The 23,607-nt window shown below is 34.8% G+C and overlaps 1 protein-coding gene across 2 annotated transcripts in view; it reads right to left on the minus strand.

Annotated features, from left to right (window-relative positions):
- Window positions 1-23,607, minus strand: part of LRPPRC (leucine rich pentatricopeptide repeat containing) — an 86,397-nt gene that overhangs the window by 48,715 nt on the left and 14,075 nt on the right. For both annotated transcript variants that reach the window (XM_064414408.1, XM_064414407.1), the window contains exons 7-21: window positions 23,245-23,371; window positions 22,074-22,218; window positions 21,146-21,288; window positions 20,752-20,857; window positions 20,563-20,670; window positions 14,737-14,855; window positions 14,043-14,136; window positions 10,810-10,879; window positions 7,689-7,716; window positions 5,361-5,418; window positions 4,129-4,235; window positions 3,838-3,915; window positions 3,457-3,510; window positions 2,634-2,747; window positions 1,295-1,425 (exon numbers count right to left, since the gene is read on the minus strand). In XM_064414408.1, the coding sequence (XP_064270478.1) occupies window positions 1,295-1,425; window positions 2,634-2,747; window positions 3,457-3,510; window positions 3,838-3,915; window positions 4,129-4,235; window positions 5,361-5,418; window positions 7,689-7,716; window positions 10,810-10,879; window positions 14,043-14,136; window positions 14,737-14,855; window positions 20,563-20,670; window positions 20,752-20,857; window positions 21,146-21,288; window positions 22,074-22,218; window positions 23,245-23,371 (1,482 nt within the window). The remainder of the gene's footprint in view (window positions 1-1,294; window positions 1,426-2,633; window positions 2,748-3,456; window positions 3,511-3,837; window positions 3,916-4,128; window positions 4,236-5,360; window positions 5,419-7,688; window positions 7,717-10,809; window positions 10,880-14,042; window positions 14,137-14,736; window positions 14,856-20,562; window positions 20,671-20,751; window positions 20,858-21,145; window positions 21,289-22,073; window positions 22,219-23,244; window positions 23,372-23,607) is intronic.

Here is a 23,607-nt window from a genome sequence, read left to right on the forward strand (position 1 = left end):
AGAATTGGAAAGATGCATCATTAGAACATGATTTAAAAATATGATTCATGCACCTTCCCACCCTCAAAAGCCAAAGGTTATATCTCTGAGAAAGAATCAGATGGCTTAATTAATGATTTGGTAGTTATTGCATACAAGATGGTATTTTTCAGAAGCCACGGAAGAAAACTGCAGATGCAGATGACAGGAACAGGGCTGTATTCTTTCTGACAGAGAGATTGAAACTATTTGCCTAAGTTAAAAGCCACTATTTTGAAATTTCTGCTATGCATTGTTTCTTTTCTCTGAAAGTACTAAAAGTTAATTCCTTCTCCGCTGTTTCCTTGTATAACAATCCAAAGAGACACTTCTTTGCAATATGAGGCTACGCTTGAGGCAGATGAGTAAAAAGGTGTTTCCCCAGTGAAACTCCAGCAGGAGACTGAATTTCACTTCCTGCAAACTCACACTGGGGACTATGTGAGAGCAGAACTGCAATCAAAGCCAATACACAATCCTTATTTGTAGAATGGCAAAATTCTTTATATTCACAACTCAATCATTTCACATAATTTCTAACACTAGCAGGGTGTAATGAGCACCTGCCTGCCAACCTACTGAAAAACCTAAGCAAATACTTTGTGGGTGTATGTGAGAGAAAGACCCTGAAAGTCACATATAACTTGGTTTTGATTCACTATAGCATCAGACCAAAAGGAGCCTTTTGAGGGAAAAAGGAAAGGAGCAAATAGAAGGATCATCTGTAAGAATTTGCTCTGGGCTAAGTCATACATGGCATGTTTTAGCAGGAAGCTAACTTTTAGAGCCAAGATACAAAGAACTGAATATAAAAATTTAAAATAGAATTTTTGTAGACAGTCTTCAAGTAACAGTACTCAAACACTTCTATTCTAAAAAACAATGTAGGTGTCCCACACTCTAAACACATTCTAGGTGCTTTGTAACATACAATACAGGTACCCATCTTGAACTGTAAATTAAGCAAAAAATAAATTTAGAACTCTGCATGTTTAAAATAAAAATAGAACACATGTTATGTAGCAATCTGCCTTTTTCAAATTAAAAATTAAATAAAATTACTGACCACACAAAGTAGCTGCTTCTAATGTTCATTTACACAAAGCAAATTTTTTGTTTTCAAAAACCACACCCATGACTGTTTTAAATGCACATACATTGTTGGGGAAAACTAATTAAAAATGGATGAGGGGGTTAATACTCAACCTACTTAATTCAACAAGGTCTGTGTATCAGCATAAATCTCTGTGACATGTTTCAGTGCCGGTGTACTTACACTTTTTCTTTCAGGTTCATTGCCTCTTCTACATTATCATGTCGACAGCACAAATTTATTAAGGCTGCATAGCCACCGACAACCATGTCCGGTTCGTATTTGGCTTTCACTTCAAGGGCTTTTTGCATATTCTAAAAAAGGAACAAAGCAAAGATGTGAACGAGAGGAAAAGTCAATCTGACATTATGAATCTTATACATTCAGTGTGCAGTTACATGACTGCTTTAGTGCTTTTAGTAGTGCAGGATCACATATGAAAATAGTGCTGTAGTGCTTTAGGAAATTTTAAGAGTGAAAGCTGTTTCACAAACATTATTTTTGTAGACCACCTTTTACATTAGTTTGAGACTAGACTTCTAAATAAATTTTCTTGCTTTGCATTTATATTTCTTGCATTTTTTAATGTAAGAGACTTTTTTTTTTTTAATCCCAAGACCATGAACATGATTAACTCATATTCTAAAACAGCTCTTATTTATTTGGAATTCATAACCATTTTCACCTGGTACACTGCCAAACATATAACAAAACTACTTTCTAAAGAATAAGAAACTACTTAATAATTCCATAGAAAGCTTATTTCTCTATAAATTCTTATTCATATATTTGACCACTTTGAACTTGCAATGGTGTTTGCATCTAGGCTTATTTCATATGCAAAATTGTAGAGATACACAGGCGAGATACTCCACTCTTTCTAAATTGTGTTCATAGCAGCAGAGAATATTGTGCTATCACCTGCACAACTGTTACTGTTCCTATATATCCAGCTTTATAGGCAGGATCATACTGAACAAGAAAACGAACAAAAGTGTGGTGATACCCCACAAATTACAGACACACACTAAATGAATGTAAACTACAGCTGGACGCCTGCCGAATGAAGGCAAGAGACCCTTTATCTCAGAAGAGCTTTCCTCCTGCAGGAAAATGGAATTTCAATCCCTGCATTAACAACCTACTAATATTTGAATTGCAAATGACTAGTGCATGTATCAGTTGCTTGACAATCTAGATATAAGAGACCGGAGCCATGGCTTGAAAGGACATTTGGCATGTATGATAAACCTATCACAGCTGTTACTATCATTCACTTTGCAGATTATTGTAAACAAACTTCAGCAACCCCAAAACATGCCATTCAAGGTGTTGCTGAAATTAGTTAACCTTTTGATTTAATTGCTTTTTGCACTTATGTTTGATTTATAAGCATCAAACCATGAAACCTGAAGCACTGCACTTGTCTTTGCTTAACTGTGTCTTTCCATAACACAGTCATTTATGTCCCTTTAAAAATATAGCTATGTGTTTCCAATTATCTCTGCATTGCTTAAGATACCTCTTCTTCACAAAGAGCATGTATGAGTTGTTTCAAGACATCTGTAATAGGCTGGTTTTCAGCTTTTCGCTCTTCTAGTTTCTTCTCCAAAGCAGACACGTCAGATTTAGCACTCTAAATGGAGGTAACAGAAAGAATGTCAATTGCAAAAACACCCTTCCCTGAACAACTTGTCGGATCACTTTAATAAAAGACAGACAAAATAATCCTTTTCTTTCATACTCAAAGAAAATTTTTTAATAATTTAAGGTGCTTTTATCTGTTTAAATAGTACATACTAATTGAAGACCTGAGTCAGGATACAGTAAAAAAAAAAAACCCAACATTAAGTCACATATCTACAAAGGTCAACATTACTATTTCTATTGCACTCGGTTCTTTGTGCTCAGGGAATTAGGAAATAGAAGCCTGTTTCTTTTCTCATTGCCACTTTGCTCAGATCAGAAATGTAAAGACTTGACACTCGACCATTAGAAGTAGTATGGATTTATATGGTTCCTGCCACTCAAGTGGATCACTGTAATTTACAAGCATGAATTAAACCTCACACCACCACTGTTAACTAACTAGAACTTTCAAAAAAATATCTACCAGGCAGGGAAACTGAGGCAAGAGACCTCAGCCAACTCCAAGGTCAAGTATCAGGTCTACATGAAAATCTGGATAGCCTTACTCCTTCTCTGGAAAGTAACCTCTGAACTTCAAATGGTAGATTTAAATAACATTAATATACTTCCATGACCTGAAAGCTAGTGATTACACCCCATATCCAAACAGTATTATTACAGTAAGAACAAGAACAGCTATCTGTGAATTTACTTACTTCTGGAATGTTGTCTGTAGACAGGGATTTTTTATGACACAGTAACCTTACATCCTGAAATTCAGTAAGACAAAAATATCACTGATCTTCCTCAAAGTTCAATCTCTAAGTAAGCATATCATAGTCAAAAGGTTCAAGGTAATTATATAATAGCAATGGTAAAAAAGCTGTGTTCTGCAGCATTATTACACTGACTTGAAACAGCACTTATTAAATGTATCCTTTTCACATTAGTAATGAAACCAGCTACAACAGTGAAAAATCATAGAAAGGTTAAAAGGCTTATATATAATCACTGCATGAAGATATTTATTTTAAAAAGGAGAATATATTCAGAGATTTTTTTTTTAGATTCAAAGTAATTGCTATAGAACCACAGACCTTAATTAATTCAGGAACTTGAGAGGAGTCCAGCAGTCTGCAAATGCCGCTGTAGTGACTGGTAGGGATAACTATATTCTGTACCAAGAGGTGGGGAAAAAAATTATATGAGTTTTGAAACAGAACCAAACTGAAATTTGTCTAACAGAAATTATCTCAGACATAATTCAAGTCTCCAGCTCTTGCATGTCATTGAGAAGTGGTCTGGTTGTACTTAAAAGCAGCAATTTCAAACCTAATAGATACATGTCAGGCAGGACAGGCATTATGTAGCAAAAAATGAAATGGTACCATCTTCTTCAGCTGATGGAAGTATTGTCTCAAACGCTCCTCCTTGGCCTGTACCTCTGAGTCACTCATGCTGTCAATCAAGTGATACAGAAAATAGCCAACAGCTTCTGTGGAAAAAAACAAGAGAAAGCATTCCACTAAAATTACTGAGACTGTCATGTTATCAAGATTAATTTATAAGAAATCATTTTGGTGTGAGATGTCACCCTGATGAGAGGCTCTGAAATGGCAACAATGATCACTGAGGCATAGAGATTATGTGGTTTGGGAGCACATATCTAACTGGTGAGTGAAAGGAATATTAATTATTTTCAGACCTAGTGACAGCTTTTCAGTACAGAATCTTACTTCAATCTATTTTTTTCCACTACCGTGTGACAGAAGTGGTACTGCCCAAGGCCTTCCCCCCCTTTCCTGCCTGCTACCCCAAATAGTTGCCACAAATATTTTGTCATTGCTCAAAAGAAAAAACAGATTTCTAACACTTTGCATATTTATTCTGTACATTTTACCCATTATATTCCATTACCAAGCCACATTAAGTATTGTAATATTAATATAAAAGCATACAAAAATCTTTTAACCATTCGAGTAAGTAACACTGAAGAAACTGCCTATTAGCCAATGAAAATTAAGATGAACAGATTTCATCACATTATGCTAAGTTTCTTGTCTATGCAGTGCAAAAATACGTGGGGTCCTGTAGCTCTTCCCAGAACAAGAAGAGTATCAAGTACTACCTTCCCAAAGGTTAGCTGTCCCCACACCTCCTTGCCCCTCTAGCTCTGAAAGGAGGAGGAAAACACAAACCTTTTTTGAAAAAGCACATTAAACAAAAAAAGTATACTTATTTCAAGGTAGAAGATTTGGGATTTAAGTACTATTTCGCCTCACAAAATCTGTACCTTCAATACTAAATGTAAAAATAGGTTGAAAAACTGCTTTTAAAAAAAAAGTATTTAAGCACTGATATTGCATTCCTTCTCCATTTTGATCTATAAATTTAGAAAAATAAATAATTATCAGTAAGATTTGTTTATAATTAAAAAAAAATCTCGTGGATCTCACAGAATATGCTCTGATTATTTGAATCAGGATTTTACCCAACATGTTTTCAAATTTCACTTTCAAAAAGAAGCAATCAGTGTTTACTGTTGTAATCCCTCAAACCCATCATTACACAGAAGAACGGATTTGTGGATAAGTTACAATCATAGAAATTGAAACTCTACCAGTTGGTCCTGGAGGCGTCAGGCAATAACGTTCATCCTTGTACAACAGTTCTGTTATCTGGTGAGACAGAATAATCGTACATTGCAGCCAAAAGAAGCAAGCAAGGACAAATAGCATCTGAAATTGAATTCTCAAAATAATAAAGCATCTCTCTGTTAAAGTATTAGTCTTTACCACATCATAGTCATTCCCTAAGAAACACAAAGGGGTTTTTTTGGTAAATAATAGGGTTTTCTTGAAAAAATATTGCAACAGAAATGCTTTCTGAGGTATAGCATTACGACAGGGAACACTCCAGTATGCTGTTTATATATCATTCTACAGGAAGTTAGCTATCCTAAGACACTGCTTAACGTGTGTCACTCCTGGAGATGCTACAATTATGTTCTAATTTACCAGAAGGCTGAAATTGTCCTAAAAAGCTTCTTATTTTTTATATCTGAAAGAAGCAAATAAAAAAAATTAAAAAAAAATAAAATAAAAAAAGGAAAAAAGGAGCAACATTCATCATGCTCTGGTAGAGTTAAGGTAACTAGTACAACTAGTTGTAAATAAACTGTTGTAAATAAGTACAATTTTGAATGAGAAAACATGCATTCATAAAAATTAATTACAATTATATTTAGCACTCATTTGATCCATCATGCAAAACAAAGAAATATATATATTTTACCTCCACTGAAAGAAAAGAAGCATTTACTCAAAAGCCCTCCACATCTTACCTATAAATACTTTAACCCAAACATCACTAGAAAAATCATTTGACTCTTCTTAAGAAAATTAAATAATTTTTATGAATTAAATCTTCAGTTAAAAACTGAAATTGTGCTTCAAGAATTTTTCTTTTATCTCCTATAATTCTAGAATGCAATCGCAAAGAAGTCAGAAGGAGATGTATTCTCACTGCCAAAGTGCTGTGTTTTAAGTAATGACAAAAGAGAAGGAACCCTGACCTTCAATTGTTGATGAAAACGGATAAATATGACAGAAAATAGCAAATGTGGACCTGAATATCTTATCTATTACTTTTCTACCAACACCATGGACACTGTTCACAGTGAAACTACAGTTTTTTTCTGCCCTTTTCCCCTCATCTTCCTATGACAAATCAATACACTCTGCAACAAAATCTAAGGAAGTCCTAACTGTTTTTCTGAATCAAATATCAGAATACTAAAAGTGAGGAATTACAGAAAAAAATGTGTAATATTATTTCTAAGTGTCTGTTTACTTCCCAAGTTAGCATTTCTTATTTTACAAGTTCAGTGCAGGTATTTACTCTTAAACTTAGTGAAGACAACAAAATTTCTTTTTCTTCCATTGTGATGAAGAACAAAATTAACTCTAGATATTACTTCACATGCAGACTGCTATTACTTCAGCTCTGTGCCCTTCAAAATTATTTTCATAATGGGACCAGTAAGAGATTCCCCTGTCTTTCCCTGCTCTCCTTTTTTTTTTTTTTTTTTAATGCAAAAAAGGAAGGAGAGAGGCAGCAGACAAAAATATCATCTCACCAGAATCATCACATAGCAGTAAAAGGTAGCAAAATGTAAAAAAAATCCTGAACTGGTGTTATTCAAATCATTGATCAGGGACTTTCCAAATCTCAAGCTCCATTTCAATCCAAGATTTCTTTGTGAAATCTAAAATGTACTTTTATTAATCAGCAGTTACAATATTGAAAAAGAACAATAAAAAGCACAGTGCATCCCTTCCCAAATTCCGAAACCACATCCAAAGCAGCATCTGCCAACATCTCCCCTATTCTAATACTGTGCAAAATGTAACAACTAAGTTATGTTGCAGTTTCTTTCTAATGTAGCCCTAACGTAGGGTTGGGCAAGATGATCACTAATTTCCCTTTGAGTTCATCCAGGTAATTTCTTTTATCTGGCTTTGACTTCAATGCTTTAAGTGATATAACAAAGACTTGAAAAACTAAGTCTGCCTTTCTATTTTGTTAGCACCAGGGTGAGGAGAGAGAAAGGTTAAGGAGGGCAGGAAAGTTAATTGATGCGTGATGGCACAAGCACGGCAGACTTTGGTCCAGAAGGTACAAGCACCTTCAGCAGTAACCACATTCATCTAGAAACTGCAGTAGAATAAGCTAAATGACATGGTAACACCACACTTGATTTTTCCCAATTCCACTTAACTGTCTAATTTGAAAACTCAGTTTGAAACACTTGTCCGATCTGCCACTGACTTGCTCACATTAGCAGGTCTACCATTTTCAGTCTCAGAATTCAGATTTTCAATAATGCACCATAAACATGCGATGCCTGAAGAATCTTGATTTTATTTACAGTTTTATCTCCACTTACCTTGCTCCATAGTTGTACATCATCTGAGCTGAAGAGGGCAGCAAAGGATAACAAAAGCAACAAAATTATTTTACTCTTGTAGCTTTCTTTAAAACAACACAGAACATTAACACTGAGGATCTTATTTAGATGAAATGAAAATACAATAATTGACACATACTGTTTAAACCAATTTTGTACAGAATAACTTTAGGGCTTTTTACTATACTCAATATGGCCATAATTTCTGCTAAAAAACTTAAAATAATCCAACATTCCAAATAGATCACTTACGACTAGAAAGTGTTTTAGTTTTGGTCTTAGTTCAATTTTTTAACATATCCTAATTGTATTTTTTTGTTTTATACTTCTCTATTTAGCATTTCAAGAAAATAAGCTTCACTCAAGCTGCACTTTACATAGAAAGCACTTGATACATGGAATTTGCTAGGGAAAAAAACCTAACTCTCCTGTGCGTTAGACCTTTTATACACCAAGATAACTACAGGCAGCTATTAATGCATTTATTCCATGCAAAAAAATTAAAGTAATCAAATCTCTTAAGGTATAATGGTCATTATAGTGAGAGAAACATGTAATATTTTAAAAAGTGGAAAACAAAACAGAGTTCTCCCCTCACAGACTGAAAGAGAGCTTGAGGAAGAACATTGTCTGTACATCATGAGGTTACAACCAAAAATCATGTCAACCAGTTCGCCAAAGCATAAAACCCCTGACATCTTAATGTAAACCAGCTGCCTCTAATATTAAAAACCTGACATTCTTCTGTAGTACATAGGTCTTCAAAATTCTCATTGGAAGTTCTAAGTTTTCAAGAATTGTAACTTTCTGATAACTAAAAACAGCACTAACATAGGCAAGGCGTAAGAGAACAAAAACTTATTACATGATTTTATCTTCCTGTAATTCTCATTAAAGGAAAGTAAGATGTCAGTCTGAACAGATGCACAAAACCTTGAACACAATCACAGAAATTTAGGATTTTATTTAGGAAGTTCAAGCCTATGAAACATTTGTTCTTTCTGTGCAACTACCACTTGTATTTGAAAATGAGTCAAATGCAGGTCCACACAGAGGAAAAAGAAAATGCCATCTGTGAGGTTAGTTAAGCTTTGTTGGGTGAACTCACTCCACCACTGACAGCATGACAATGAACTGCAGATATCAAATGCATCAATTTCCTAAAGTACTTGACTCTGAAATAGTAATGGTACATCAGGCAAATAGAAAGGGAATACTTTGAAACAGTTACTAGAGAAGAGCAGTTTCAACAGAAATCCATAAACTAGTCTGCCACAGACATTGTTCATATGTCCCTGGCATCCCCACCCTGTACTTTTGTACTCTAATCCTGAACTTTGCTCATTTGAACACTCAAAGCCTGCATTTAGCCATAAAATTTTGCTGTGGTCTTTATAAAACCTACAAATAGTCTTTCTTCTCTCCTATCATACCCTCAAGTTTCATGCTCAGGCTGTTATAGCCATTAAGTTTAAAACAGAAAAGGCAACATGAGTGGGTATGCTTTCAGAAGTAATGTAAGGGTAAAATCTGAGCACAGGTGACCTTGAACACAGTGTCTGAAACCAGGTAGCAAGAAAGGCAAACAAAAGAATAATATAAAACAGATAAACAAAACTTAAAAGTGGCAAGGAAAGCTGGGATAAAAAGTGAAAAAAAACCAAAACCACCCCATTCCCCCCCAGAAAAAAATCACATCAAAAGATCCTTAACCTTAATTTCTATCAGAATTCTGAGCTTTCAGCCCAGATGGCCAATAACTGTTGCAATCAGAACAGCAAGAATTGTTCCCACCATGAGGAGAGAAACTGTTTCACTTGGGCAGAATATAATATTTAGCAACTAGTTTGCTAGCAAGATCATGTCATTTTAAAGATACTTTAAATCACATTCTGCACACCTAATATTTCAGCCTAATGTTGGTTGTGTGTGGTAAACATTGGCATGGTTTGCTTTCTAGTGAAAATCCTACTTCAGCTGGATATTTATCTATACTTATAGACAGAAAATGTGTTTAGAAAATCTGTTACTTCATAAATCTGAAACAGATGATTCTGAGGCTCAGTATTAAAGGAATAACAACATACTCCTACTGGATCTAAAATATTATTTCAGTTATCCCTTGGATGCCAAGGCCAGTTAGGGTCTAGCTAAGAAACCAAATTTCAACACTGGTTTGCTTTTTCTCCTTCTTTTCCTGTGATACAACAGGACCAGCTAGATAGAACATGCAATTTACTAGGAAATTATTTTGGTCATAATTACCTGTTACATTTCACTAATATCCAAACAACAGTATGGACCTTCTTAATTCACACTCATTACAAAATTCCAAGAAATAACAGAATCAGCCTTCAAACCCCGTCCTCAGTAATATTAGGTGACTTCTCTTATTCCCTGTGGTGTGGGCATGCTGAAAAACCCTATCATTCCCAGTCCTAAACATTTGACTGGGGCAAGCAGTGCATGATAAAAGTGCTTGCTAATTCACATGTACTTGCATAAGCTTAAGACAATCTTGCAAATACACAAGGAACCTTCCTTGCAGAACAGGACCATATGACTGTGAACCCAACGTTCTGGCAATGTAGCTCAGAACTAGGTGCTACATGTCAGTGCTCAGGAGCCATATTAACCCAGAGAGCACAGAAAGTTTGCAGATGTAGCAGAATAAGGGAGGCTCCTACTGGTATTTCATCTTCATCAAGCTCCCTATTACTTTACTGGTTAATAGTGACAATCTTTAGGGAAATCTTACAGTAGCACAGCTGTTTATTTAAAAAAAAAAGTGAACAAAGATAAACCCCCAAATGTTTACTACCCTAAGTTTATATATGGGCACATAGCACAGAACAAAGAATAATGAAATTCTTTTTTTATCTACTACATATAATGTTTCAAGTGTATGCTCATATATAGGAGAGGCAAGGAAAATGAGGAAAGCAGGGAGGAACAACAGTATCTCCTACTACACTTGCAATGCTACTTTTAAAACATGGACTAGGGGACAAAAGACTGGACAGACTTGTGTTCAACAAGATAAAAAAGAGAGGGAACTTTGTTACACAGGAAAAAGAAAGTGTTCATTTAACAGCCTTACCTTTTAAAACCCATAAAGAGGCTGTTTCTAAACAGACGACAATCTATAGCAGGTGTGTTTGCTGAAGACACTGTAAATGAAAGAAATTTCTCAATAGTCACTGTCAAAAAATCCCTGAACTGCAACAACTCAGCAGATCATGTAAATAGACCATCGTTTGAAAAGCTATTTTGATAGTTTACTAAATGCTGACAAACATTTATAAACCAAGATTTAAAATGTCCAAGTGTATGAAACAGTCCTTTAACAGCTCTAAATCTGACCCATTTCAAAAGCAATCAGATATTCAGAGTGAGAAGTTTTCCCTCTACATTGCCTTTAAAATGCAAATAGTTAATAAATTAGCTTTTTATACAAATTATTAGTTGCATAAAACATCTTTATCTGTAAGAAAGTACAAGACCAATTCCAAAAAGCCAAACAAACCTCAAACAATACTAATCAAGAAAACCTGAGATATTAATGCTGGGAAAAAAAAAAGTTCCACTGAAGGCAAATGGCTTGCTAATTGTTTCACACTGAACACTGGCCTTAAAATAGGGTTTACATTTTATTATTTTATCTTTTTAAATAATTATAAAAATAAAATTTTAAAAATCCAAGCAAAAAATCAATGGCACAACACTTTCTTAAGTGTTTGCTTCTGCTAGTAGAAATTCACTGACAAGAAAGAAAAAGCAGTTCCATGTAAAGTGCTATCCGCTGAATTAAATTACATCTAAGGGGGGAAAAGAGAGACAAATATACAATTCTATATGTTGTTATATACAATAATATTTGAACACAAAGGAAAACAGCAAAATCACTTAAAATTAGATGTCCCTGAGAGGTAATTTACAGTTATGCTTCATGTCCTCATCTTTACATAATTTCTTGACTAAATATTCCATAGCATTCTACCTTCCTCCTGTAGAATTGCTGTCTCTCACTCCAGCACCGCAGACCAGCAAAGAAAAAAAATGCAGTAGTGGGTGCATTTATGTCCTGTATGAAGTTACCATCATCTCACTTCAGCACCACAATGGAATTAACTGCTGTAAAAACCTGACTGCACAGGGCCCTTTCAGCAAGGGCTGCAATATAGTAGAAGATAACCAAAATAAAGACACAAGCTCTAAAGGAACCTGGGAAGTCAAAGACAAGAACATGCTAAGAGCACTTCCTTAGTCTAACTCTAGTTTTAAATGCTGGAACATTTCTTTCTGTTTGAAAACCCCAGGCAAAGTTGGTTTCAAGATATCCTCAATACAAATTCTCCTCCAGCAGTATATTAAACTTTTTGCCCATAAAAAAGCCAGCAGAAAAGCATCTTAGTATGCTCAGCTGCTGCTGACAATCGGCAACCTGGTTTCCTTAGCAACAAACAAGTCTGAGAAAATCAAGGGTCTGACAATGAAGTGGAATGGAACGGCATGATAAAGGGAAAAAGCGGCTCTCATGTACACTGCCTTATGTGCCCAGATTCCTCAGCTGATGCTTAAGAGTTTTCATCTTGTCAGTAGCAGAAATCTATACATTATAAGGCATGAGAAGCTGAATCAATACACCTAGATAGCAGCCAGCATTAATAACCAACCTTTGCCTCCTCTGACTATATTGATGAGACAATCTCAAACTATTTTCCATACTGCATCTATTTTTCCCTCTTTGTAATACTGCAAAAGGAGACAAGTCAAAAAGAAAAAAAAAAAATCAGCTGTTTAATATCTGTGCCTTATCATCACATAGGTGCTAATTAGATTTACTAGCATTCATTTCAGCTTGGTAAACTATTTACGGAGTAGCTTCCTTTAAAGCTCAAGTTCAAAGAAATTTGATATGTCTCCATGAATTATTAACCCTGGTCTTTGTAAACAGAAATACCACTAAAAGATTTAAATTCAACTCAGAGACAATGGCTAAATAATATACTAAGTGATACTAATTTTCTGACAGTAAGACAGAATTCAACTTACTGTATGTGCTTTTGTCATACTTTTAGTATATACATTTACCATATACCAGACATACATGTATTTATGTCTTAAAACACATTAAAGACAGCCTGTTTCAGTTAACCAGAATGAAAGGAGGGGGTCTACATTTTCATGGAGGAAAAAAATCCCCCAACTATTTCACATTCCAAAAGAGATTTCATTGTTATTAATAAACAGTCCTCCTTTGAAAAAAATTTTGAAGTTTCCTTTTAGGTACTTAAATTTTATGGGTCAGTGGTTGGGTTCATTCTTTTTGGGGCTTTATTTTTGTAATAAAACCAAACAAAATACTGGCAAAATGTAAGGTGAATTTCGAGGTTTCACTAATTGATAACTCTCCAATACAAAAACCAAATCACTGATTAGTAACTACTCAATTTTCTCATCAGCAACACAACAGCTTCCCAGAGTCACATTATATATATTACTTATTTCTTTACTTGTTAAATAAAACATTTAAAGACAACAGCAGCAAGCAACTGCTTAAGCTTTTCCCTGAGACTTGGACAAATTGTTTACAAAGAGATTTTTCTGTATCAGATTCAGCCCAAGTTTAGGTATTTTATTAATATATCAGTATATTAGGAATGTAAAAACTATTTATTTAAATTTTCAAGAGAAGAATATTCTTACTTAACCAAGCAAATTGTCCCTTCCCGTACATTCAGTCAATGACACAAATTAACATCTGCAAGCACTGAGCATCAGAACAGTCTTTGGAGAAAACTCTTAAACATGCTACAATTCAATGCCTAATTAACCAATCACATTTATACACAACTTCCATGACCAAACACCCTCAGGTTAATGTCAGTGACCATCAAACCTTTAAAGCTGGTTCTTTTATGAGTAACTCTGTAGTACTTCAGAGCTGTATAGTTCCCTGCTTTCTATAGTCATTGATGCTGCTAACAAAAGCAATCCCAGCACCAACCACCTCACAGGCCTTGTGAAAAACAAACTCTTTGCTTAAGACTGTCACACTCCTGTCACAATCACAGTAAAGGTGCTATTTGCAAATAACTTGTATACAAATCTTATGGCCAGGTTCAATACCAAAGAAACTGTGATTTCTGGTTCAGAACTGGTAGTTTCAATCTGACAAGTCATCATAGAAGACCTCACATGATAAGCACTTTGCTCGAGTTCCCCACATATGTTGAAACCTCACATATTAATGCAAGTAAATCCTTCAGCCTATAACCAATCCAAACTATCACCAAGTACACAGCAACAAGCAACATGAAAAATACTCACGTATAGAAATAACTTTGTCCAGTCTCCCCTGAAGTGCTTCACTTCTTAGTTCTGCTACATAGCGCCCGACACTTTCAAACAGGCAGCCATTTTCCTAGAGAAAAAGCAATCAACCATGAAACTTTACACAGAGAAGACCTTCTAATACTTCATATTTTTAAACACTTCCTTCCCAAAGGTAGCTGTTGAGAACATAGAAGGCGCTCTACAGAAGTCTACATGGCAGCCAAATGAGTTGCTACTGATCAAAATTTTTTTGGTATTGAAATCAATTGTACAAGACAAAGTTATGAAAGGCAGAAAGACAGGGACACTTATATTTGGTCCCCAAGTTTAAATTCTTTAGTGAATAAAAAAACTATTCACCAGAAACAACTCTAGTACTTCCAGTCCCCAGTAAAAAAAAAAAGGACACCATTCATTTGCTTTTCCAGTTCAGGAAACAAAAACCTATTAGATCTGGAGCAAAATACTTTGGCTAGCTCTGAAGAAGAAAAAGTAAAGCAGCAGGAGAAGACAGGATAAACAAACCATCAGTGCAACAACTGTTTGAAAAATATTCTAAATATACTGAACAGGCTTCATCATACCAGGTTCATGTTTGGAGCACTACTGGGATCTGAAACCCCCAGAGAGAACATAATATAAGAAGCCATGTAATAGCCATTTTTACATATTTTGCATGTAAACTCACCTTCAGCTGGGCACGGGCAGTTTCAATATCAGCAAAGTTTTTAAAAACATAGTCTGTATATGTTTCTGCATCAAGGTCCACCCCCAATTTGTGCATCACTTTGAGGACCTCAAAGATACCTATCAAGACAAAATTAATAAGGTTAACCATTCAGAAAAATGAAAACTTGAGAATCAACATGTAAAAATAAATGTTGCTTTACAAAACAAGGCTCAATTTCCCTCCTTGAAAACGCCACCAAAAATCCTGCATTTCTATTTTAGGTATTAATAGAATTCTTATCTGTGAAATTTAAAATAGATTCACAAAACTTCATATTCTGTGCCATACTATAAAAACCATGAAAGTTTGGTTTGGAAATTGCTGTTATACAAAGTTATTTTCTAACACAGCAAATATATTAATTACTCATGTTTGCAGAACATCTCATAGAGCTATTATCGAAATGTCCATATTATTGTGCATAGAAAACCAATCTGAAATTTGATATAAAGTACATAAACGCAAGATACAAACACATTCTTCAACACATCATACATTCTTAGTTTTGTTTCCAGTATCCAACTCCGATTATTGTTAATATTCAGGACTTTTCCCTGGACTTGTTTCAAAGTAGTAACATGTTTGTAATCAAATTGGTTTACAACATATCAGCTGCAAACTGGAAATTCAGAAAAAGGAGTCTCCCAAGCCCAGTGCAGTTACATTGTAACTTTTACATGGTTCTCATCAGGTCACACAACTAGACTCTGTATCACTTCTGTAGAGTCACATTTGAAGACACCAGACACCAATATTAATAGTCCAGCAACTAGAGTGTAGAGTATATGTCATTCTTTTTAATTTCTTACACTCTTCTGACTTGCAGAAACTTCTTACAGTAACCTTAGCTACCAAACTCTGAACTCCTGTCAAAATCAATACAGGTATAATAATTTTTTGCTGGTCTAAAAATGATTTGTCAGTTGCTGCAGGACACCAGTACCAAACAGCATATGTTTTTTTCAACTTGCATTTCATACTTATTACTTTAAAAATGTCCAAAGTCCCTGTCTTTGCCCTGGAGTGCCACCTATGGAAAAGTGACACTTCCATGAATATTTTATGCAGTGCACTATGGTGCAAATAATCAAATGTGAATTCCCTTTGAGCACTTGAAAATACATGCAGGCAAGTCACACTAGATTAAAGTCGCATCATCTGTTCGAGTTTGCCTTAAACAAAACTCTGATTTTGGACCAGAATCTGCAAAAATATGAATAAAGAATTAATTACACAAAGTCTTTCTTCATACCTTTCAAATGTTGACAGCTAGTTTCTATTTCAAGTTTTCAACATCCTAGAAAACACAATAAGTCCTCCCATGCCACAACCTCTTCAAAAATTACTGTAACACTAAAAAGCGGTTTGAAGACCAAGAACTAGATCCCATAGTGAATAAGGTGTGGTGCACTCAGGAGGTTTGAGCTCAAGCGTGTATGCAGAAGAGTGCAGAAACAGGCTTGTTAAGCATCCCCACTCCCTAGCAGACAGACTAGGGCACATTTCCTGAGCAGGAAAAGTCAGGTGTGAGAAACAGAACACCAGCACAACAGCAAGATGCAGATACCACCACCATACTGCACCAAAGTAATTGCATAGCCAAAGTAATCACAAAATGAAAATGTGTGGAGGAGCTTTTTTTAAGGTGGCTGATGAACAGTTTTTGGGGAGACAGGAGATTAATGAAACCAACAGAGTCCTACAGTTTTGCATACATTTTCTACCTCACCAAAAGCAGAACTACTTTATAGTCAAATAAACATCTTCCACAATACTAAGCAATGAAGCATTTCCATTTCAGTTACAAAGATTTGAGGATTATGTACATGGACTTTTATAAATTCTTTGCTGCTGCTCATACTGCAAAGCACACTGACTTCTCTCCCTATCAAGCAAAAAACAGACTAAAAACGAAAGGCAGAGAAGTGCAGTCCTGTTCATGCAGAACACTGGTCTCACCAACTTTTTTGAGAATGCCCCCCCATACACATGTATATTGATTTAGAAATTATTCATATGTACAGAATACATTCACATGTATTGTGGGCATTATCAAACATACATGAAAATAGAGAGCCAAAAATGATAAAATGATAAAATATTTATTTGCTAACAGTCCACTCACAACCCAATGGATTGCCCTGTACACCCCACTCTGGAGACCACTGATCCAGAAGACTGGGCATGACTGAAACCCCCAGTAAAGTCTTTTGGTCATCTCCTGACTTGATCAAGGACAGGCTTTTTGAGGTTTTAGGCTGACATATGTAAGTACACGGGAGCTGAGTATACAAAATCAAATAACTGAGTAGAAGGAAGACAGAAATAGAAAACAAAACTAAGTCAAACAACTCCTTTTTGTCCATACTGGAAACAGCACTCAAACACCACAACAGAACAGATTCCAACCTCAAATCAGTATATTGAAGAACAAATATAAGAGATTAACTATGAGGTGTTCATAATATTTATGTGGTAGAGCAGCTTTTCAAAAACTGCAAAGTGAGGCTTGCATTTCAGTCTATCATTCATCTCCTGAAGGTCTCACAGTTAAGTCATCCCTACTCCCTAAAGCAGTCCCATGAGAACAGAAGGGATTTCTAAGGCAGCTATGTATGGCTCTGCATGAGCAAGGGAAGATAAATTTGGCTTTAAGCAGTTTTCTGAGGAAACAAAAAACCAAAACTTCAGTTCAAAAAGTAAGGTCACATTCAGTAAAGTATAGCATTTAATGTATTTTTGCTGTGCTCGTAGTTTTAGATCCGCTTAGAACGTTCTTTGCCAGAAGATTTCAAGCAGTAACTTTGTGAAATCATTCCCCTTATTCCCTTCTGGACCTAGACTCATATTCCAAAGTAAAAATTGAATTACCATTCAGTAACCATGGGTTTTGCATGTAACAGTAGTTTATACAATAGTTCAATAACAGCAGAACCCAAAAGCAAAACACTTGTAAAAAGTTTTTTTTAAAAATAGCATGATCATTCAAAGGCAAAGGGAAGCTATAAAACATTCAGGCATAAGCCTAAATTGAACATTTCTGCTTATTTACACTAGGGCCTCCAGATTTTAGTGCATAATCTGATACAAAATGACTATCAGTGCCAGTAACAGTTTCAGATGCACTGCATACTGATCTTTTAAACCCTGCAAGCACTTTTCATTCCTAAAACCCTATTAAATAGTAAAGAAATATTTATCAACTCATGTAACAGATGTACATAAAGGCAATGCCCCACCTGAAATTATTTGCCTGTGTAAAATTACTGAAAAGAACTGTTTGCTTTTTCAGAGTGGTTAAGGTGTATTTAAAAATGGACTTATTTAGTTTCACACCTCCTAGCCATCACTTTACTGCTACTTTTCTTTCAAACACAATTCTGTAATACAGAAATTACACAATTTTCTTTGATATCCAGTGTCAGACTTTGCTAAAATAAACATTAGAGAAACATGTAATTAAACACTGCTATTTGTTATTTAATTGTTTGGATCACATTATAGGTACTGATTCAGATAATTTGTACACTGCAGTTCTAGGTAACTTGTTGCTTTTATTCTGTTTATTCTAATTATTTAGTCCAGTCTACATCCTATCATATTTTTAATAGTTTTTCCTCTAAGTTCTCTTCCATTATCAGCCTACAGCAAGACACAAAACTGCACACATTAGGCTGGGCATTACTACGTTGTTTAGAAATTAATTATCTTATTTTTTGGTGTGAGATGTGATACTGTATCTATACTCCTGTTCATATTATTTTGCTCCTAGAAAGCACCATTCTATTCATTTACTACCTGCTGTCACCCTTAGACTCTCACTGCAGCATGACTGTTTGCTCTATTATTTCTACGAAACAAATTTCAGGGAGAATGAGCTTTTTTCTCCCTATTTATCTTTCTTCAAGTGTATTGGTTGTATTTTTAGATAGTGGAACTAATTTATTCTTTTTTTTTACTTAATAACTCAGAAAAAAAATGAATGCAAGCTTATATAAGGGAAGAAGAGAACTTGTTTCACTATCTATGAAGAATAGTTACACTGGTTCTTCACTACAGAAGCAACTGAGGAGGGATCTTCTTACCTAATATATTTAAAGAACTGAAAAATCACTGACTTGTGTAGGCATGTACAGTGTTTCCACTTGACAATAGCAACTTGGATAGTGAGTACCAGGCTACAAAACTGAGTTTGCAAATTCACAGCATTATCTTTCAGAAGTACGTGTATTCAATGCCTGTGCAGACAGAAAATCAAAGGCTCTAAGGAAAATGGCTAAAAATGCTGGAATTGAGGGATCCTTCAGCAGTTCTCTTCTCAATTTGCTTACATGACCTCCAGCAGCAACTACAGTTGCCAAAGCACAGTTGATTTCTACAGCAGGGAGATTAAGGCAACCTCTGATCATGGCAAAGACCAAAAGAAGTATAAAAACCTAAGTTTCTCTTGACACTCAAATATTGCTTTAATTTTGGGATCCAAATCTAAATCTAAAAATACTTCCAACATCTCTCAGAATTGTGTCAGTAAAGTGAAATTTTTCATGGAGTACAAGAAAGCACCTTTTTTCAGTAGGCAGCATTCACACAGAGAAGTATGGTACTGATTACTATTTACTTATTTTTGGCAACACTGTGTTTCAAGTAAGTCACAAAGGACCCAACTAAAACAACGTTGCCAGACTTTTAAAATATCATAGAACTTTCAAGGATTGGAAAATCTGGGAGAAGATAAACTTGGGCACTAGTCTAGCAGGAACAGAGCCTAAGGAGTTAATAAAAACTGAATATTGTTTTCACAAAGGCTTTTTCAAAAAGACTTGAGACATTTTTATAGCCAGAAACAATTAGGGAATACTTGTTTCAGCATTTCTTCCAAACTGGAATGTGACTGTATATTTAAGATAAAATTGCGATATGGAAGAGTCTGCTAAAAGCACTTTTTTTTTGTTTGTGCATTTTGTTTGTCACCCAGTGTCACACTAACAACTCTGCATCTCATTCTAAAGCACATTATACTGTGAGATAAGATGAAAAAGACAGTTTTTTGTTTCCCCAAGGGGGAAGTACTTCTGTTAAAAGCATCTTTTTACAATACCATTCTTTCTGAATTACCAATAACGCAAACCAAAGAATTAGATACTGTACTCTAAAATTTAATATTTTTTCAATTCTTATTCATATCCTGCAGACATCCCCATGTGTAACAGGGGAAAGTATGCTAAATGCTTAAACCTACTTAAGAATCCCAAAGATTGAGCATTTTTGTCCTTCAATCAGTATGCTGTCAGGTCAGGCTCACACATTCAGCAATGTAAGTTCTCCTGCAGTTTTTATGATTCTAACAAAACTCACGTTTGGTTCATCAGGCAAATAGTAAGAAGCTGGCTTTAATAAAAGGACTGGGTTTTCAGTCCAAGAGAGCTACAATAACATAACCTTACTTTTAAATTCTTCACTTGGATTTGCAGTTTCTTCAAGGGTACACTGTAAATAGTAATGAGCTGCATAAAGTATGCTGGAAGGCAGAAAGTATGTGAAGAGTTAAAAAGATACCTAAACACTCTCTCACATTTTTCTTTGTCGAGTGAGACTTGAAATTTGTAGAACTGTATCACAATCAAGCAAGAAAGGAGGTTTAAAAAAAGTCTTTCTGAAGGAAAAATTGTTTGAAATGAGGCCATACAGCAAGGGCTTTGTTAAATTTCTGATGAATCTCATGACAGCAGTATTTGTGCACTAGGTACGCAATACTGTCACAGGAGCATTTTTCACACAACTCACCTTTAAGATTATTCTCTTTCTGGTATGCAACTAGCAGTGGCCAGCAATAGTGAGGTCTGAGTGGCAAGCCTTCCTCCTTCATCATCTTCATCACAGCAATGGCCAAGGCTGAAAACATTCACCAAATAATTAAACAGTGACCAAGTACTCTAAATGAGCACAGGTAAAAGAACTAAAAAAGCAGAGTACCTGATTTGTTGGCCTCCAAAGCACAACGCAAGATAAATGGTAATGGCGCCGAGTGCATCTTTGCTTCTTTTAACTCCTTACAGAATTGCTTCAGCTTGTTTACAGGCTGCAAACAATTTCAAAAATTAATTTAAGGTATTTATCCATTTCTCAAACTCTTAGCAATGTCAGATTCTTCTAATGTTTAGAAAATGGATATTACATAAGCCAAACAGGATTCCTTTGCGAAATTCAATTTACTATACAAGTTGATACAAAATAATAAAATGCTTCTTTTGCCCTTGAAGAACTGTGCAAAACCTCACCATTTTCAATCTTCACAGCTGCATTAAACTAAATAAACATACTGTTGTTGTTATTAGAGTAAGAAAATAAGTATTACTATTCCACTTACCAGATCTCTATTTACACAATGTTGCAAGAAGAAGCTACCTTGGTCCATATCTTCTCGTGATAAATGACTTAAAGACTTCAAGATGCTGAAGCTTATATCTTCAAAGCCATGAGTTATGAGAGTCAAACACAGGTTCATAACATCTAGCAATTGAAAAACAGAACAATATTAATATATTAATAAAGTACACACAACTTTTCCACCTTAAGCTACTAAAATTAGTGAAAGCTAGAAAAGAAAATGTTTTACAAGTACCATTAACATAGTTTTAAACAAGATTCACAATCCAAATCTGAGACTATCTTTTCCAGAATTATTTATATTTATCAATAAAATACACTTTTCTCCAAAGACTAGGCCAAAAATTACAGAAGTATCACCACCGCAGCATGACAGGAGGATAAGGAAAAAAGAAACTAATTTCTAAACACATAAAAAAACCCCAAAAAGTATGAAGTATAATTCACAGTTATCAATCAGATTAAACATACTGGGTGACTTTAAAGGTAGGTAATAAAAAACTGTATTTAGTATCCCTTTTTTATGGTAGTCTTGAAGAGCTCCCACAACAGGAATATTAACAGCAATGTTTGAAGAAAGGACTCCACACTTGCTGCCTTCTTATAAAAGCTTAATGCATTTTAGAATTTTTTAAAAACGATAAATTAATTTTGGTATGCAAATTATTAAAGCTGTTTCATATTTAGATTTTATAAAGTACAATCTAAACCCACAAACACACAAATTAATCCACAAACTAGTGGCAAAAATATTCCTTTCCCTCAGTATTCAAGACAAAACTACAAAATTACTCATTTTTGGAAAAAGAAGGAAAAAACCAACAACAACAAAAACAAACAAAAACAAAACAAGAAAAAGAGGAAAGAAGTGTTCTCTCTCCACTCTTCTGTGGGAACCAAGGACATACCTGGAATTAATTCCCTTTCAAATCTTATGTGTCCTTTAATATCCTCGATGTGCTGCGGATAGCCAGCCTTGGCAAGGCTAAAAATCACCTGCATCAAAATCCTGTCCATAAGGTACCCTTCAGTCTTCTCAACCTGCTCTAGAGTCTGTAAAACCAAAACAAATTTAACTTGAATCAACTCCAAAGTGACTCAAAACAGAATACTTTTAAAATCAAAACAAAACAAACATAACCTGGGGTTTTTTTTCTTTTTTAAAATCCACAGATTTAGATAACAGAACATAGTAGAGAGAAAAAATATGCAAGAAGTATTAAGAGAGTCAAACACCTTTTAGACTGTCAAAAGAAAAATGGACACCTAAAAGGAATATAACACAGTTTCTTTCTAATATCTAATAACATATGACTACACCAGAGGTATTGTCATTGTGAGATAACTTTCAAAAGAAATTACTTTGTAAAGGGAAGAAGGACTAATCAAACATTTTGTCACTGTTTGGAAGATTGTTGATTGATGAGTATTTGTTCAAGTCATAGAAGAAAATTATGTTTCCAATACCCTCTTCCTTGATTTGGTCCTCTACATCTGATTAAACTCCTGATATAACTTAAGATCAAACTAATTTTCTTTTCTCATTGCTTCATGAGTATTTCTTTGATTAAAAAAAAAAGATAAGAGAATACTTGAAAAAAATCAGCCACACAAAGGGCTGTACGGAAGCCTCACCTTACAAATACCTAAGTCCTTTGTAATTAATTGTACAAGAAAAAAAATCATTTTTACTGGAAAGATCCTGTGATTTCAATGGCCAAAGGATGGCTCAATGGAAACAGAATAAGCAAGGCTTTTTATTTTCATAAATAAATACACAGATATCCCACATGCACTGTCTTAAAAAAAAACCTCCTAAATTATTAAATCACTCACTGACAAATCTATGTTCCCAGAGTGAAACGCCACTATCAAAAGACAAATATTTTTCAGAAATTGTGGCATTGCTTTCAGTTAACCAGCTATTCAATTGCAATAAAAAAATGTTAATTACTTCCAAGTAGGAGGAAACCAATTATAAAATTCTTTCTTATTCCTCCTGCCTGGACAGAAAGTTATTCCAAAGTTATATTGAACAAAAGATCAAACAAGTTGTATTTAAATTCAAATTGGCAATACCTTTTTGATGCTATCAGCATCGCCCTTTTCAGCATACACATTCAGCAGTGATAAATAGGTGTCTGGACCTGGTTCAACACCAGCCATCCTCATCACTGAAAGGATGTTTTCTGCACTTTTCATATCTCTGAAAGAATTCAAAGCAAGCCCCTCAGTAGGTTTAATCATAATGATGTTTATTATGACTTCTACATTTCCTCACTAAATTAATTACAATGGGAAACAAAGACTGCAAGAAGCTTAGAGAAACTTATTTTAACTAAGCAAATCACGAAAGGTGAAAGTGCAAATCTTTTTAATAATTGTATTACTTAAAATACTCTTTCAACTTTAACAGATTATCAAGTTCAGAACTAAGTGCAG

The sequence above is a fragment of the Passer domesticus genome, chromosome 3 (assembly GCF_036417665.1).
Source record: "Passer domesticus isolate bPasDom1 chromosome 3, bPasDom1.hap1, whole genome shotgun sequence".
Lineage (NCBI taxonomy): Eukaryota > Metazoa > Chordata > Aves > Passeriformes > Passeridae > Passer > Passer domesticus.